The 16,524-nt window shown below is 33.9% G+C and overlaps 1 protein-coding gene across 1 annotated transcript in view; it reads left to right on the top strand.

Moving 5' to 3' along the window:
* Positions 1 to 1,948: 1,948 nt before the first annotated feature.
* Positions 1,949 to 16,524, top strand: part of LOC145690378 (ATP-binding cassette sub-family G member 1-like) — a 182,619-nt gene continuing 168,043 nt past the window's right edge. Inside the window, exon 1 of the mRNA XM_081765208.1 lies at positions 1,949 to 2,263. Coding sequence (XP_081621334.1) covers positions 2,116 to 2,263 — 148 coding nt within the window. The 5' untranslated portion in view covers positions 1,949 to 2,115. The remainder of the gene's footprint in view (positions 2,264 to 16,524) is intronic.

Raw genomic sequence — 16,524 nt, 5'->3', positions numbered from 1 at the left:
CGTGTAATCTGTGAACTCAATAGAATGGAAACGCAGTGTGTTCAATGAAGTGGGAAATGTTGCAGGGAGCATTTGCAGTTGTGAAGATAAGTACAAATTTAAGTTACCGTGAAATACCAAACCTATCATAACTTAAACTAACTTCAGCTAAACCAACGTAACCAAAATTAGCCAATACTTAAAAAAAATAGTAACTCCTCCCCCCCCCAAAAAAAATGCTGGTTCCCCAAAACCGACATATGCAATGAAACCAAGATACATCACTACCGCCTCCTATAATCTGAAACACAAAAGTAAACTGGAAAGGCTTTCTAAGAAACGAAGATCACGTAGATGTCCAAGATACACAAGTAAACTTAACATTACTTCCATAGCAATAACAATGCTTCAATGCAGTCAAGTTCGCGAACAGACAGGAACAATTTACAGAGTAATATGTAGAGACAGAATGTTAGGCAAAATGCCTATTTTTTAATATGATTTAAGATATGATCAAAACTAACGTTTTAAAGTTTATGTGGAAGGTTATAGTCTCAATTCAAGCCAATTTTATTCTGCCTATTTTGCCTATTTCGCCCATTCCTACCTAAATATTTGCTTTAGTGCCTAATGTTGCCTATCCCATGCATTTTCTTCAAAATAAGACTTTATTGGGGAAAATATATATATAATTTAGTATTTCAAGAAAGGATTCTACCTCTTCCGAGAAATACAAGTGCTGTTCGTAATGATGAGATGTAAACTTTGGACTGCTATGTGTACTGATAAAGGGTCGTAAAACTTTGGACCGTTATGTGTAGGCTACTAATAAGTTTATAAAATTTGGACTATTATGTGTAGTGATTAAGTGCTGTAGAGAATGTTACCAAATATACATGGAATACATGTCAACTTCGTTTTTATATACGTATACAATAAAAGAAGATATTAACAAACATATATGTTTCTATATTCTTTGAACATTGTCTTTGACTTGAATTTATATTTTAATTGTGTTGAGTATTTATCTTCATTATTTTGAGTTACATTTTATTGCCTATTTTACTGCCTATATTTTACATTTTAACTGCCTATTTTCCAGGTTTTTAATGTCTAAACATCTGGTCTCTAGTGATATGTAATACATGTCCTAAGGGAACATGCAGATTAGGAAAAAAAAGTCAAGTTAGGCAAGCGAACAATTTAACAGCTTTTACCGTATTATGCATTTTTTTCACTTATGGATTTATGCCTACCTCTAGGGATCTGCACGAGACAAGATTTGTGGCTGTCTCATCTCGAAAATGTGTTGTAAAAGTGATGTCTCGACTCGAAAAATGCATATTTCTCTATTGGAAGAGCCGTGTCTCGATTAGAATTTTGTCAGGAAAATCCTGTCTCGACTCGTCTCGTACGCATTCCTACCTACCTCAATTTCCTCTGTGCATATCCTTTAGTATGTTGTGTAAAATGTTACAAAGGATTAATGAAAAATTGTGAATAGGCACGTGTAACTGTTTAACTAAACAATGTACGGGAAAGAAACATGGAAAGTCATATGTCAAGCGATTTAACTTGAAAATAGATGAGTTCTTGGTGTGTTCAAAAAATAACCTGTTTTGTAGTAGCGACATGTATTACGACCACGGCAAGAAATTTTCTATGTATTATTTTATTTTATATGACACGTGTTATTTTTACCAACAACTAAATTAGTCTTGCCAACTTCCTTAATTCATTTAAATTTAAAGCCATAAGTTAGAAGACAACGAATTATGGAAGGATTTAGCGACTTCCTGATCTCATCACTACGATCTGGTAATAAACAGGTGGCACTGCCAACCTTAGAAGTAAAGAAGCATTCTGCTAGTATGAAAACAAACGTAAGACTCATTGCGCATGCTCTCAAGAAAAAATCCTTCTGCTGTGGACAGAGGAGTGAAACGATTGTTGCGGCTACCAACCGGGGATTCACTAACGGGCATTGGCTCGAAGAACCACGTGATTCCGAAGCGACAAATTTTGTCCACAAACAAAAGTAGTCTACTGTTACTCTCATTGTTGCAGTTCTATTGATGACGTTGTGTTGTGAGACTTGACTGACATATTTTAAATCACAGACAGTGCGAATTCAAAATGGAAATAGTATCAACTGTGCCGACAGATACTCGTCAATCTGTCAAAGGTTTGACCCAATTGCCATCGAGAAGACCGGTTCGGCTTGATTTTCATGATATTTGTTATAAAACTACAACATTTAATCTTCATGGTCCACCGTATATCGGTAAGTAAAATAAACAATCCTTTCTTGACGCGCCGTAACCCAAAAGGTTCCGTTACTAAACTTTCGTGTATAATGATAAGTTGTTACAATAAATGTTGGAATACATTAACATCGGGTTTTATGGTATATACATACATAATTTTTAATGGATTGGTTAACGTTTAATAGGAACATCAACAGCAAGGCTATTTGCTCTCGTCACAATACATACAAAATTTCGTGGTAAATTTCATCACCATTCTCCTCTATAATAATGAACATTATGCTTCACGTTTTAACAAGCATATTTTTCTTAAAGAAAGAATTGTGATTATTAAAACGTTTCAGAAGTGGAAACCCGGGCGTCAGAATATTCTCATTGTTTTAAATTTTATACAACAACAAATTAAAGCTTCATTCGTTTTAAGTATGACATGAAAATTACGACGTGGGGTCTTTCAAGTCATGCAATAATAATATTACCAATAAAAAGGCATACTCTCCCATACATCAGAAATGATCAACAAGGCGCAGAATTAGCATAAATTAACGCGATAGTAGTCAATGTAGCAGTAGCCACAGATCACCCAACCTACGAGGCAGTAGTCTAGCTACTATTATTAAAGATCTTTGTTTCTACGGCTCTGTTATTATCATCACTATAGAAACAATGTGAAACACAAAACTTCTCACAGAGTTTCTTTTAACCCTACTGACACGTTAATTTGCTTAAAATCCAGACATTAATTAATTAAAACTGTCTCGAAAGGGCATTCCAATGTACCAAGTACCCGCGACAGTTGGAAATGTGAGAAAAGATGGTTATTCTTGTATTTTAGTAGCGCTATAATATTTTATGCGATAGAAACGTGTAATTTGATTTAAGGCTATTTTTGAAAGATTGTAACATTAAAGTCATTTGAAATAATCCAATATATGATTATCATCTGACCCAAATTAGGCGGGACATTACGAATTATTAAGAACTTTTTAGTGTCCCAAACTACGTTTAAGAGGGGCGCTTTGTATAGCAGGAACTCAAATTATGCAAAACATTTACAAAATATGCAACAGAAATTCTTAGTGATATTCGTAAATTAGTGATTTGTAGCCTAGCTATGACTATCGAGATCTGTGACGGTTTCAAAGCTTTAGAAAGGGATAAATTCAATACTCTGGGGTGAGAAGTAACAGCATCACAAAAGTACTGGGACTCTGCATTCAGCACGATAGGATATATGGTACTGAGGCAGGGAGGTATGTAGGGCGGGTCATGGGGGTCTGAACCCCCCAAACTCCTGATTTTTGTGAAATTTAAATCTAATTTCAGGGGTAATTTTACAAAGTTTAATAATTTATCAACATGTTGAGTTTAGACCCCGAAATAAATTCCTGTGTAATCATTGACGGGGGGTTCGTCGCTGCCCCGGGGAATCCCCAGGTAATCCTCTAAAATCATTACTGGTAGATATATCCATCAATCTATATCTATCTATCTAATATATATATACGGGCATATTTTTTTATGTATTTAAACTAGTGAAATCACTGTTAGTGATTATTCATTGACAAGTATAATAGTTCATAGCTTCTTTTCAACTGGCCACCACAAACTAGACACTACGAGTTTTCTATTTGGTGTCTTTTTTGTTTTAAATTTTCATTCATAGAATATTTATTTCAATATTCTTAATAAATTGCTCCATGTACAGATTTGGGTATGATGTATCAGCGATTTGCACATATTCGGTGACTGTTCCCTTTTCTAGGTAGAAAACTATGTACGAAAAAGTAGTAATTTTAATTCAATGCGGTAGCTACTTATATATACAAATCAATAGATGCGAGCTTGCGAATTATTAAACTACATAGGACGACACAGTGAGTTGGTGATGCCGGTGGAAGTATAGTTGAGTCGTCTCGGGAGTTCGCTTTCGGATTCCAAGTCGTATAGTCCATCTTGGGACCACGCTAATCTACCCAGGGTTCGAGTCCCACTGAAAGGATGGGCGATTTTAACTATCCTCGATGTTCCTGTATTCGTGTCCCAGTCAACTCAAGCAAAGGTATAAGAAAGAGTTGTATCAGTTCATTTTTTTAAAAATAGTAGAGCTTTCACCTCTAGTATTCCCGTCTCCATGGGCAGGGCCGGATTTCCCAATAGGCCCGGTAGGCCCGGGCCTATGGGCGCAAGCTCCCAGGGGGCGCACGGCCGAGAGAAAAAAATAAAAATATATCTAGAAATAAAAATAAATAGCCATAACTTAACAAATTTTTTGAATTAATTAAAAAAAATTAGACTAATAAAGTACTCTGATTTTGAAGTTCATTGGAACAAATAATCGTTGGTAAAGTTCACCAATCTTTTGTTAATACATTAACGGTATTTTGTTAAGCCCAGAACCAAGTAAATTCCTCAAAAAACTTGCAATGATAAAATTGCATCGTGGAGTGGTGTTTAAGCAATTAACATATAGGCCTGATATAATTTTTTAATAAAGGTTTTTAGGAAAGTAACTTTAACCAGACTAGGGGGCGGAAAAATTTATTGGGCCTAGGGGCGCCAAGATGCTAAATCCGGCCCTGTCCATGGGTTTTTCTCGGAATTATTCTGTTTCCTTCCACACTCTTATTTCATCAACTATTTCATAACCATTCATTTACATTAATCATTCGTCTTTTTTATCCAAAGGCGTTGTGTTATCCTGAAATGTTATACAACCTTGCTTAAGAGATTTGTAATATTGGTTGTAGAAAAACAAAGACACAATAACACTTACAATAAACAACAAACATCTTAGTTCGCAACATTAATTATTAACAGTAAATAGTCACACTACTAGATGTCACTACGTGTGTTATTACTTGGTTACTTATCAGTAAAAGATAGCGCTACCTGCGGGATCATTGTGTATGTCAAAATCCTTGAATAATTACATAAATATGGAATGGGGTTTGGGAAGCTTGGTGGGCAAAATAATAATAATAATAATAATAATAATAATAATAATAATAATAATAATAATAATAATAATAATAATAATAATAATAATAATAATAAATGTGTTAGATGTGAACAATTAGAGCTTTTAAATTAAGCACAAATTTAGCCTATAAAGTGCTTGGGCAGCACGCACTGACTAATGGTAATTCAGTAATCTAGCGAGCTGACATCAATGGTAAACTTATAAGATAGTTACATTTGAATTGTAATGTTAACAATTTAAAATCAAAGATACTAGTGTCCCACAAACTTGTATATTTTTCTCAACTTTTCTTTCAATACAACGTTTCAAAGACTATGTTGCTGTTAGTGACGCAAACAAAATAAAATATAAATAAACGTGTGAAGTTCAGTACATACTTTTCCACATACACGGGGAAAAATCCTTCAAATACGCAAATGTAATAACAGGTAACTAACTTGACGTATATGATTTGCGTAAAGTAATATCAACAAAGTTATAATAACAACATTTGCGTTGAATATATGTAAATGCTATATATAGAGCTTTGCGTCATAATAATACCTTTACTTCGATAATTTTTCTCATGTATTTCTCAGCATAAATTAGTGACTATACATTCGCCATTCTTCCTTTAGAAATAGAGAAAAAGAAGAATTTGATATATTAACAATATAATCTATAGGACTAATTTTATAAGCAGTGCAGGGATATGGGAACGCAGTGATGGAATGATTACCTTTGAAGTGAAAGGTCAATGATTCGATTCCGCGTCATTGTGAATTTTGACATACATGGGATTGTATCGTCGCGTTTTATTCTATCCGTATTCAATCTCAGTAGATTTTTTTCTAACGATAGGTCAATATCATAGGGCATGTTACGCGGACCATCTCTGATGCTTGAGGTCTACTTTTGTGATCTTTCTTGATTGAGCATTAATCCAAAAAGGACAAGAAAGTTAAGTTAAAATTAAATTGAACTGTGTCACACACAGTTTCGACTCTCAAAGAAGTGTAGATTATACAAAAATTGATTGCGGAATTTAATAAGTTAAAAATTACAGGAATTCTAATAGCTTATTAAGCTGTATTATAAAATGTTCTTCATTCTCTTCAATTATTTTTTTAAAAGAATTAACAGGTATTTTCTTCTATTAATAAGTTACCGATATAGAATATTAAAGAAATTTTAATTATTACTATTTTTAAAATATAAGCATACTGATATATGCTTAAAAGAAAGACACAAAATGCTTTCAAAGAGAACAAGAGTAGTGTGATCCGTAGAAGATTCTGATCAATAAAAGTGGTCCGAGAAACGAAAGTTTGAGAAACGCTGTCATAGGGTATACAATCCAAATTACATGTTCTTGTACGGGCATTGAACCAAGGATCATTGCACAAAAAGCACTATTCAACGTGATACGACGTATCATGATCTTGTGTAAATAGAGTACAAAGCGTTTCGAAGAATAATTCCTTAAAATTGATGTATTGTTAATTACATTTCAGAGCTCCTTCGTAGATAAGCGGTTAGTGTACACGCCTTTGACGTTGGAGATCCGGGTTCGATTTCCGGTCGGCGATAGTGATTCGGATCCCACGTTAATCTGTAGGGATCTGAATATTGTTGTAAGAGAAACAAATATTGTTGTAAATAATAAATTCATCTTTCGAATTCACGAACTATCAGTCTAATTCTTTTTGTTATTTATGATATTTTACTTATGCCAAGCTAGTTTTCCTTACCTTATGAAATGATACCGTAGCCTTCTCTTTAAATATGCACTATGTTGCATCTAAGATAATACCGAACAAAAGAAGTTTCAACTAAACTGCGTAGACTCGTATTTATTTATACTTTTTTCTGTTTCAAATTTTCTATCTGATTTTTTTTTAAATTAATTTAATTCAAAAAAAATAAATTAATAAATTTGAAAATAAATTTAAAACATAAAAATAATCAAAAAAATGTTGGCAACCAAGAACATATCGGGATAAACGTTTCAGATTTATCGTGGGGACATTATTCAATTCAATTATTAATAAGGGTACAAAATGAAACAGATAAGTTTGAATCATTTTGTATTTTAAGAGCAAACATTTCCATTTCTGTTTAAATTGAATATAATTCATTGCCTTTTTAATGTATAATTTTATTTAAATGTAGAAGAGTTAAAAATTACTTGTACGAATATTTATTTATACACCTGACCGAAATAACTTCTCTGACAAACGTAAACTTCAGAAACTAAAATGAATGAATAAATAAATAAACCCCTTGCTTCTCTTATTTTCGTTATTCTTACGGGAAAAGAACTTCCGTGAATTAAGTTTAAATTCCAAGGTGAATTCACTAATAAGAAAATATCGCGCTTTGTGTACATTTATAAAAATGTAATGTTGGAAACAAGTCTATTTAAAATATTGTATACATTATAACTTGTTTTATTAATGAGGAGGAATCAGAAAAAAAGCGAGTTTTTGCATGTCAACGGAGAAACAGCAAAATACTAAAGACAAGATTATCAACGAGTGAATTGAAGGACATGAGATGAATAATAAGACTGCATCCTTTATTGGTAGTACGTAGTATATCTCATTCCTTCCCAGACGATACAATACTTTTACTTTTCATTGCTCTGAGAGTTTGCCTGTACAACTACTCGGTATTATACGCTGAAGGTCGATTCTTCAGTAATCTGCCGCTTCACTGTTAGAAACCGTTAAACATTAGTTAGCGTTATTTTTCGCAATGTAAGCATAGTGCAATCCTCAAACACATTATTTTTGCAAATATATATATATATATGTTCGTCTTTTTGAAGTCATTATTAAAAGAAGATAGTGGCGGCTTTTGAGGGATTAGGTAAACATTGAAATTTTATTGCTACAGACTAAGGAAGAAAACTCACTTAACGTGCTAATTCAAGAATACAACTTTCTGAAGCTGTATGCAACTTTTTTTCGTTTGGTTTGTAGAGATTGAAACTTAAATTTATACCGAGGTGACTTGCCTCAAATGCCCCTATTAAAATTAAATAAAATAAAGTACTATTATTTAGAAGGATTTCGGGACTGTTATATTAAGACTCAACTAACATACAATAACAGTGAGGGACGCTTCGGACCGTCACGAAAAAAGAAAAGTGGAGCCATGATATTGTGTAACTTTTATTTAAGGGTGTTAAGTGGTGATTAACTTCTCTTTGAGGGCTAAGTAGCTACACAATCTTTGATTTTCCAACCCATTGATGTATGTGAAAAAAACACTTTAAAATGAACGGTGATTTTAACGATATGCTTTTTTTGTTTTTATCTTCAAATCTGTTTCAAATATTAATTGTCAAATCAACATAAATGACAGAGAAATCGTCACACTCAACACAATGGGTTGTGTCATATATTCTATTATAATTGGTATACTAATACAGTTTGTAGCAGGCAAATAATAATAATAGGGGCTGTAATAGTGACTGGACACGATCTAAAGATAAAATTATTCCCGAGTAGGTAGGTATACGCACAGAAAAGTTTCGAGCCAATTTAAGAAGCTGGAATATAGTATTACATAAAAATATCAGTTTATCAGTTGTCGAATCAGCAATATCCTGTCTATACTAATAAAATAAAGTGCTTGTAATCAGCTTCTCGCATAGAAAGCAATCACTTACAACCAACATATTTTGTATAACAGATAGATGTATCTTCAACACATGCAATCGCGTTACGAAGATTCGATTTTCGAGTCGGGAATCGGAGGGCAAGGGCCCCCAATGCTCATGTGGCCCTCCGCATTCAATTTATGAATATAGAATATTCGGCATAGTTTGAATTCAATTTGTCCTAAAAATCCTCATATATGCTTTCTATAACCAAACACACATTTGAATGAGCACCCTTAAAGTTACAGAGAAATCGACGCCCTTCTTTAGGGGCCCACATTTTCACTAGAAATCCTCGGACACTTTACGTGTCTGGTGTCCGTATTGCCAGCATTATATTTAGGTAACACAATTTGATACAAAGCCTTGCAAGGAAAGACAGAGGCTGTGGTAGCTCAGTCGTACAGTGGTTACCTCTAGTGTATGGGGGGTCCCTCGTTCAATACCAATTCTCGCCATGTGGGCTTTGTAGTTATCAAACACCGTGTGCGTGGGTTTCCTAAGGAGTTTTCCTGTTTCCTCCCAGTTTCTTCACTTCACCGTCTTCCTTAGTCTCGGAACAATCGTGAGACATTAAAAAAAGTGGCTCAGAATAGAAAGGAATAGAAAACTACTGTGTAGCCCCGAGGACATTATTGATTGAAATACGGTCTCCGATGACGTTACATATTTCACAAACTACTTGTACAATAATATTATGTTGCTGTGAAGGTCAGAACGTAGTAAATTGCAAGATTTTTATTTTAATGTCATTTTAACGATGTTTTGCTTTAAATTCTATTAATAAATCTAATAGGTTTAAATAATTGTTTTTATAAAATACTGTAATATTAATGTTAATTGTTACAATGTAAACATGATGGATATATATCCGGTCGTGTCAAGATACCTAATGTTTGGGTGGGAGCCAAATGTGGTTGGTGTAGCTAATCTAATATAGTTTATTTTAAAGTGTTTATCACTTCAGGTGGCATGGTTAAGTGGTTCTTAAGGATTATACTGACTGTCCAAAGATCTCAGTGTCACGATTTCTTATTCCGCTTTGCTGTGGGTGTTACGTATTTTGCAAAAGCTATTTTGAATATATATATACATATATATATATATATATATATATATATATATATATATATATATATATATATATATATATATATAAACACTGATCACCCTCTTAATAACTATCTTCCACCACACTGAGTCTACGATACACTTGTACTAATATTCAGATATTATTTTGACCAGCAGTAAAACTGTTTTCTACAGTTTCGAAATTACTGTAAAATTAACTGTGCGATCAATCAATAAGTGTTCGTATTTTATTGCTTATTGGTTTAGCGGTTTAACATAGTATGCTCAGGGGATATTTTGAATGAAAGAAGAACACAGGATGTCCTGTAGTAAATTTCCAGGTTTCTAAATTGACTGTGTCATACATACAGTAACTTCATCTAGATATATCGGGGTGTACAAAAATAGGGACAAAGTGGATGTGAGACATTTTATGAGAAGCGAAAATGAGACATTTAAATCGAACTTAATATCAAACTATGTCGCTGTGTATAGCATGCAAAGGAGTTTGGTGTGGTCTTTGGGATTAAAAAAAAAAAAAACTCGTTAACAAGCTAATTTACCGATCTTAGGTTCAAACATTATCATTTTACCTTAAATTGAATGAAACCTATTTTAAAATGAACAAATTTTTGAAAACTGGAAAATTTGAGTCCTTAGATGTTTGCAAGAACTAAATGAAATACATCTCGTTTTAGCTATAAGTAAAAGTCGAGAAAAAAAAAAACTCGTTAACAAGCTAATTTACCGATCTTAGGTTCAAACATTATCATTTTACCTTAAATTGAATGAAACCTATTTTAAAATGAACAAATTTTTTAAAACTGGAAAATTTGAGTCCTTAGATGTTTGCAAGAACTAAATGAAATACATCTCGTTTTAGCTATAAGTAAAAGTCGAGAAATATTTCTTTAGAAGAAAAAATGTTTTGGTAATATAGACTGTTTTCAAATATGAAACAAGGTAACAACACGGTAAATTGTTCACTTTTTGAGTGGAGGTTTAGATGTTCAATTCTGATCATGTTACGTCAATTTTATGGGTAACAAATATAAATTGCATTGTTTTTTGGTATCTTGTTCCACTTTATTATCTAGTGATTATTAAATCAGAATTATTCTCTTGCAGATATTTCTTACCTTTATCTTTATCCTAAAAGACATTGCGGGATCATTGAAATACTAATTTGTTATAAATTGTTCAACTGCTTTATTTGGAATTCTACATTTATTTTCAGTGTCGACCTGTGCATATATATAGAGGGTGGCCCAAAATTAGGTATACATAAATCGATCAAGTATGACATTTTAATTGATCAAGATAATGAATTTATTTGCTTCGGTCTGTCCCGAATTTCAGGTATAAGTGAAAATAAATTAAGAACTAATAATGAAGAAACTAAATCAACAACTCCATAGATAACAATAAATAAATGATATAAAATGCCGTGAGCCGATCAGTATGGGACACTATAGAGTCTACCTACTTTGGGGCCACACTGTATATTAATGTGTGAACCTTTGCGTAGATACAGTACAGCAAAGTTTGATGCCTCAGATTAGGTTAGGATTGCATAAATACAAAAGTGACATAGTTTTCATGACAATAAAGAGCTCTTCCAATAATAATAATAATAATAATAATAATAATAATAATAATAATAATAATAATAATAATAATAATAATAATAATAATAATAATAAGTGTTTCCGAGACGAGACATTTTCACGACACAATTTCGAGAAGAGGCAGCCTCGGACTTTGTCTTGTGCTCATCTCACATCACAAGTCTGTTCAGGTCCCTGTGAAAAATTGCCGTTTTTTTTTTAAAAAAAAAATATTTTCATAGATCGCTTCTGCAAATAATGTGCTTGTTTACTGTGAAACTACATAGAATATTAGAACTTCGCGGCACCACTCATAGACTTACAGTAGATAGCCGACTATAACACTGTCTTGGTAGGAAATATATACTCATGCAAACATCAAATATTAGGAAAAAAGTTGTCAGATCTGAAGACAAAATAAGCGTTTTAGGCCGGTGCAAGGTAATTTGGTTAATACAGCGGCCTTATTTTTCAGTGGATGAATTTCATAACTCTTTTCTTAGTAACACTTATTTTATTAGCGCTTGAAACTAGAGAAAAAGTCGAGCAGAGAAAAATGTATACTATTGAAAAACTGCCATTTTCTCAATTTGGCTATTACCTTTGCTAATGCGATTTTAAGAGATTTAAAAATGTCTCTGTAAAAATGACAAACACATGAAAATGGAATATGACCAAAATTATACTATTAAAAAGCTCTGTGTGGTCTCATTAATACTGTTCGTAACTCCAACAGTTATTAACTGTTTAGAAAACATTAAAAGGGTGCAATTAAGTACTCAGAAACAAATACACGGTATCTCCCGGAAATGTTTGTTCGTCTTTCTAAGCACAAAGTATGTAGGCTACTTTCATTTTCATATACTATCGTTAACTAGCTAATCTCTGTATCTCCATAATATAATTCTCTGAATCAACGTACTCCGCTGAACATCAGAATTCCATTTGAAATAACAACGTAACAGTTAAAACCAAATCTCAGTAATATGCATACTTTAAAAATTCTACAACAGAACGAGAAGAAAACAATGCACTTTAGACATCTTGTGTATGTTTTTACGGTCTGAAAGTGGTTTTATGTATTTTTCACACGCTTTTTCACATTTTGATAGCTCTTCTACATTACTATTCAAGATGCTGTTTCATGCCGAATTATAGAACCATTTGTATTGTGGAAAACATGGTAGTTTTCTGAAATTAAAGTACTATTAAATTAAAGTATGTTACAACAGTAGAAATTGCCACATTAAATCACAATTTGCCACATTAATGTTTTTGTTTTTTTTTTTTTTTTCTGGTATTCTGCAGCATGCTCCATCAGAAACAACAAACAAATTCACTTCAACGAAATTGTTGTTAAAGTAAAATATCTTATCACTTTTAACATTGTCTGCAGCTTAACCTTACGACCACATTATTTTTACTTTGCATCCTCAACAATAAATAAATAAAAAGAAAAAGAAAATAAAATCCAAATCCTACCATGTTCTGGTAAACAAATTAAAAAAAAAATTTAGTCACACCATGGAAATACATAAAGCCAGAAATAATCTTTGTGATAAAATTTAACTTTGATTTAGATCAGTGGTCGCCAAACATATGAAGTTTCGGAAGAGCTACTAACCAAAAGAACTACTAACTTTTTTTTAAACTTACATTTGTTTATTGCCTATAAACTTTTTCTGTAAATAAGAAATCAAATTATCCAAGTTAGCAAATGGTGTAACATACACACGACAAACATATAGGTGTCCCAGGAGGAAGGGGCAATAGTTTGGGAAATGGTAGTATGGGTGATCCTAAGCAAAAAGGTTCATATGAATATGGGTTCTAATCTCAACGGTTTGAGAGCTACAGGTTGTGAACCGCTTTTAACATTATGTTGTGCATTGCTTAACCTGTATTTATTTTATAAAGGTGAAACATAGCGGATTTGAAAGGTGATTGGATGGCCTTTCCAACGGTATGCAACATGTGGCAGTGTTGTCTTTGGAAGGGAAGCTATTGAGCGAAATTTAAGAAAGTTAAGGTTATTTAAAGAAATTGGATGGCAACAATGATTCCCAAATATCCCTCAAACACTTACCTTCTGAAGAAACCACTTCCACATATTGCATCCTGTTGGAAAGGCCATTCCATCACCATTCAAATCCACTTTGTTTTACCTCTCTACAAAAAACTACAGGGCGAGCAATATGCAATATAAAGTAAAAAATGGTTCACAATCTGTAACTCTCAAACCGTTGAAATTAGGACCCATGTTCATATGAACTCTTTTGGTGAGAATCATCCATCCATACTATAATTTTCCGAAATATTGCACCTTCCTCCTTTGACACACTATATATATATATATATATATATATATATATATATATATATATATATATATATATATATACAGGGTGGGCCATTTTAATTAATCCACGGAAATATCTGAAAAATGATAAAACATAGAAGAAATGTTTGAAGTACACGTTATATATTGCTAAGGGGGAAAACCATTTCCGCCAAAAGTACCCCTCCCCACTCCCCGGAAATGGGGGTAATGGGGGGTAACTTTGAAATGTCAAATGGAAACATGGGTCGAGTAATACCTCGTTCGAAAGGTCTTGGAAAACTAAGTAACGCTGTACCAAAATTTGTTTCATATGGAGCACCAGTTTCAAAATGGCCGCCATGATATAGTTCGGAAACTCCAGTAGCCGTAGTATAAAAACCATGGGAGGTAAATGAATGGAACAAAATTGAAATACGTAAATATCATAGGGCATATCGAATGATGTGACCCCTGCGATCCCAGCGGCTTCCCTGAAGGGATCTTGTGAGCTAACTTCAAAATTTCAATGTCCGACCGGACAACGGTTCGGGCGTACGCTTGACCTACCCAATGCTATTTGGAAGGCAGACTTCAGGGATAGAGAATTAGTGCACTCAGTTAATGTGGATGGCCACAATCAAGGGCGCCCATAAGGGGGGCAAGGGGAGCTCTCGCCTTCTAGAGGAAATTGTGCTTCGGAATATCGAAAACTCAATAGAATTTTTAGAATAGCTACAGCAAAATTTGAAACTATATTTGAAATGTCGCTTTTTCTTGCCTCCCTTGGAAACCACAACATGGGCGCCCTTGGCCACAGTTATATTTTGATTAACTATTAGCACTCATGTCATATTGTGAGCTTGAGGGACGAAACAGTGTGTACGTATATCCCCGAAATGCTTTCCGAATAACCAGCACGCATTGCATAGAAGTTTCTGTGGCGACGGAGATTAGCAAATTCACACGTTTGTAAGTTCCAGCAACTGCATTATTCGACAGCTTCTTTCGTATAACGTTCCTTCTGTTTTCGCATCAAATCATACTTAGCCATACAGATATGCGTTACCATTCAAATAAAATTTCACTTTTTTTTAGTCACTACAGCGTCATCCTTACAAACAAATGTTTCAACCATACCATACCTATTTGTAAGGTAGCCTTAATTTGCGAATTAAAGTAGAGTTCTCATTTGAAATTTCACTGTTACTTTCCACCCCACTCACATACAGAGCACAGGAAAAGATTATTTTGCAGGACTTGGATATCTCTCTATACATTATGGCAATTTTCCTCTAACATTTTTATCTCTGTTGTATCATTCTCGAGCCTTGGAACGCCTCCGTGGTTTTCCTATTTAATTTTCGTTATTTTCATTTATCTCTACCCGTATTCATACTATGGGCACTAGACGTTTTCTTAGACACATTCACCATGTCTTGGCGATCATTTTGAAAACGGTGTCTCATGTCGAAAATATTCTTACAGAAGCTGTTTGATATTCATTTGTCTATGTAACATGATGTTACTCGCTTCAAGTTGCTATTTGAAATTTTCAAGTTGGCCCCGGATACCTTTCAGTGGAGTCAACCCGACAACACCTCTCGATGTGCCTTACGTCAGTTACCTACTCCAGTTTTTCTTCTGTTGATTTATCTCCAATCGCTTTCATACTACGGATACTAAACCTTTTCTCTGACACTGATACTATGTTTCGGCGACCTTTTAAGAACACTGCCATTTCACCTCAATCGTTTTCTCCTGCAAGATGTTTGATTTTGCAAGATTTATCGAACGAGGTACCACTCGACTCATGTTACTATTTGAAATCTTGAAGTTAGCCCCCAAGACCCCTTCAGGGAGGCCACTGGGATCACAGGGACCACACCATTCGATATGCCTATGATATTTACGTATTTCAATTTTGTTCCATTCATTTACCTTCCATGGTCTTCATACTACGGCTACTGGAGTTTCCGAACTATATCATGGCGGCCATTTTGAAACTGGTGCTCTATATGAAACAAATTTTGGTACAGCGTTACTTAGTTTTCCAAGACCTTTCGAACGAGGTATTACTCGACCCATGTTCCCATTTGACATTTCAAAGTTACCCCCCGTTACCCCCATTTCCGGGGGGTGGGGAGGGGTACTTTTGGCGGAAATGGTTTTCCCCCTTAGCAATATATAACGTTTACTTCAAACATTTCTTCTATGTTTTATCATTTTTCAGATATTTCCGTGGATTAATTAAAATGGCCCACCCTGTATATATATATATGGGGGGGGGGTGTTTGTGTGTGTGGGGAGAGAGAGAGATTATACACTTACATTAGCCGTCACCACAGAAATGAAAGAAGAATGAAGCTATTTTACTTAACAGCGTTGAATACTTAAGTTCTTAAACGTAGTTTCTATTTTGAGATAAAACATGTTTGAAAGTGTTGAAACTTCGTATAGGTACATTAAGAGAGGACAGTAATGCAAATTTCATATTAACTCTGAACGACAACCCTATAGAACTGGCACATTCGGCAATGTCAGCATTTTTTTCTGAAGAATTACCTCACTAACTAACTAACTCTATGGCCTATGGAACCCGGAGGTTCAATGCCGCGTTCACAAAAGCTCTCCGCTGACTTCTATCCTTAGCT

This window comes from Thermobia domestica, chromosome 7 (assembly GCF_964235325.1).
Source record: "Thermobia domestica chromosome 7, izTheDome1.hap1.1, whole genome shotgun sequence".
Taxonomy (NCBI): Eukaryota; Metazoa; Arthropoda; class Insecta; order Zygentoma; family Lepismatidae; genus Thermobia; species Thermobia domestica.
Note: the sequence above shows the minus strand (reverse complement) of the source record. Positions and strands in the feature narration are given on the sequence as shown.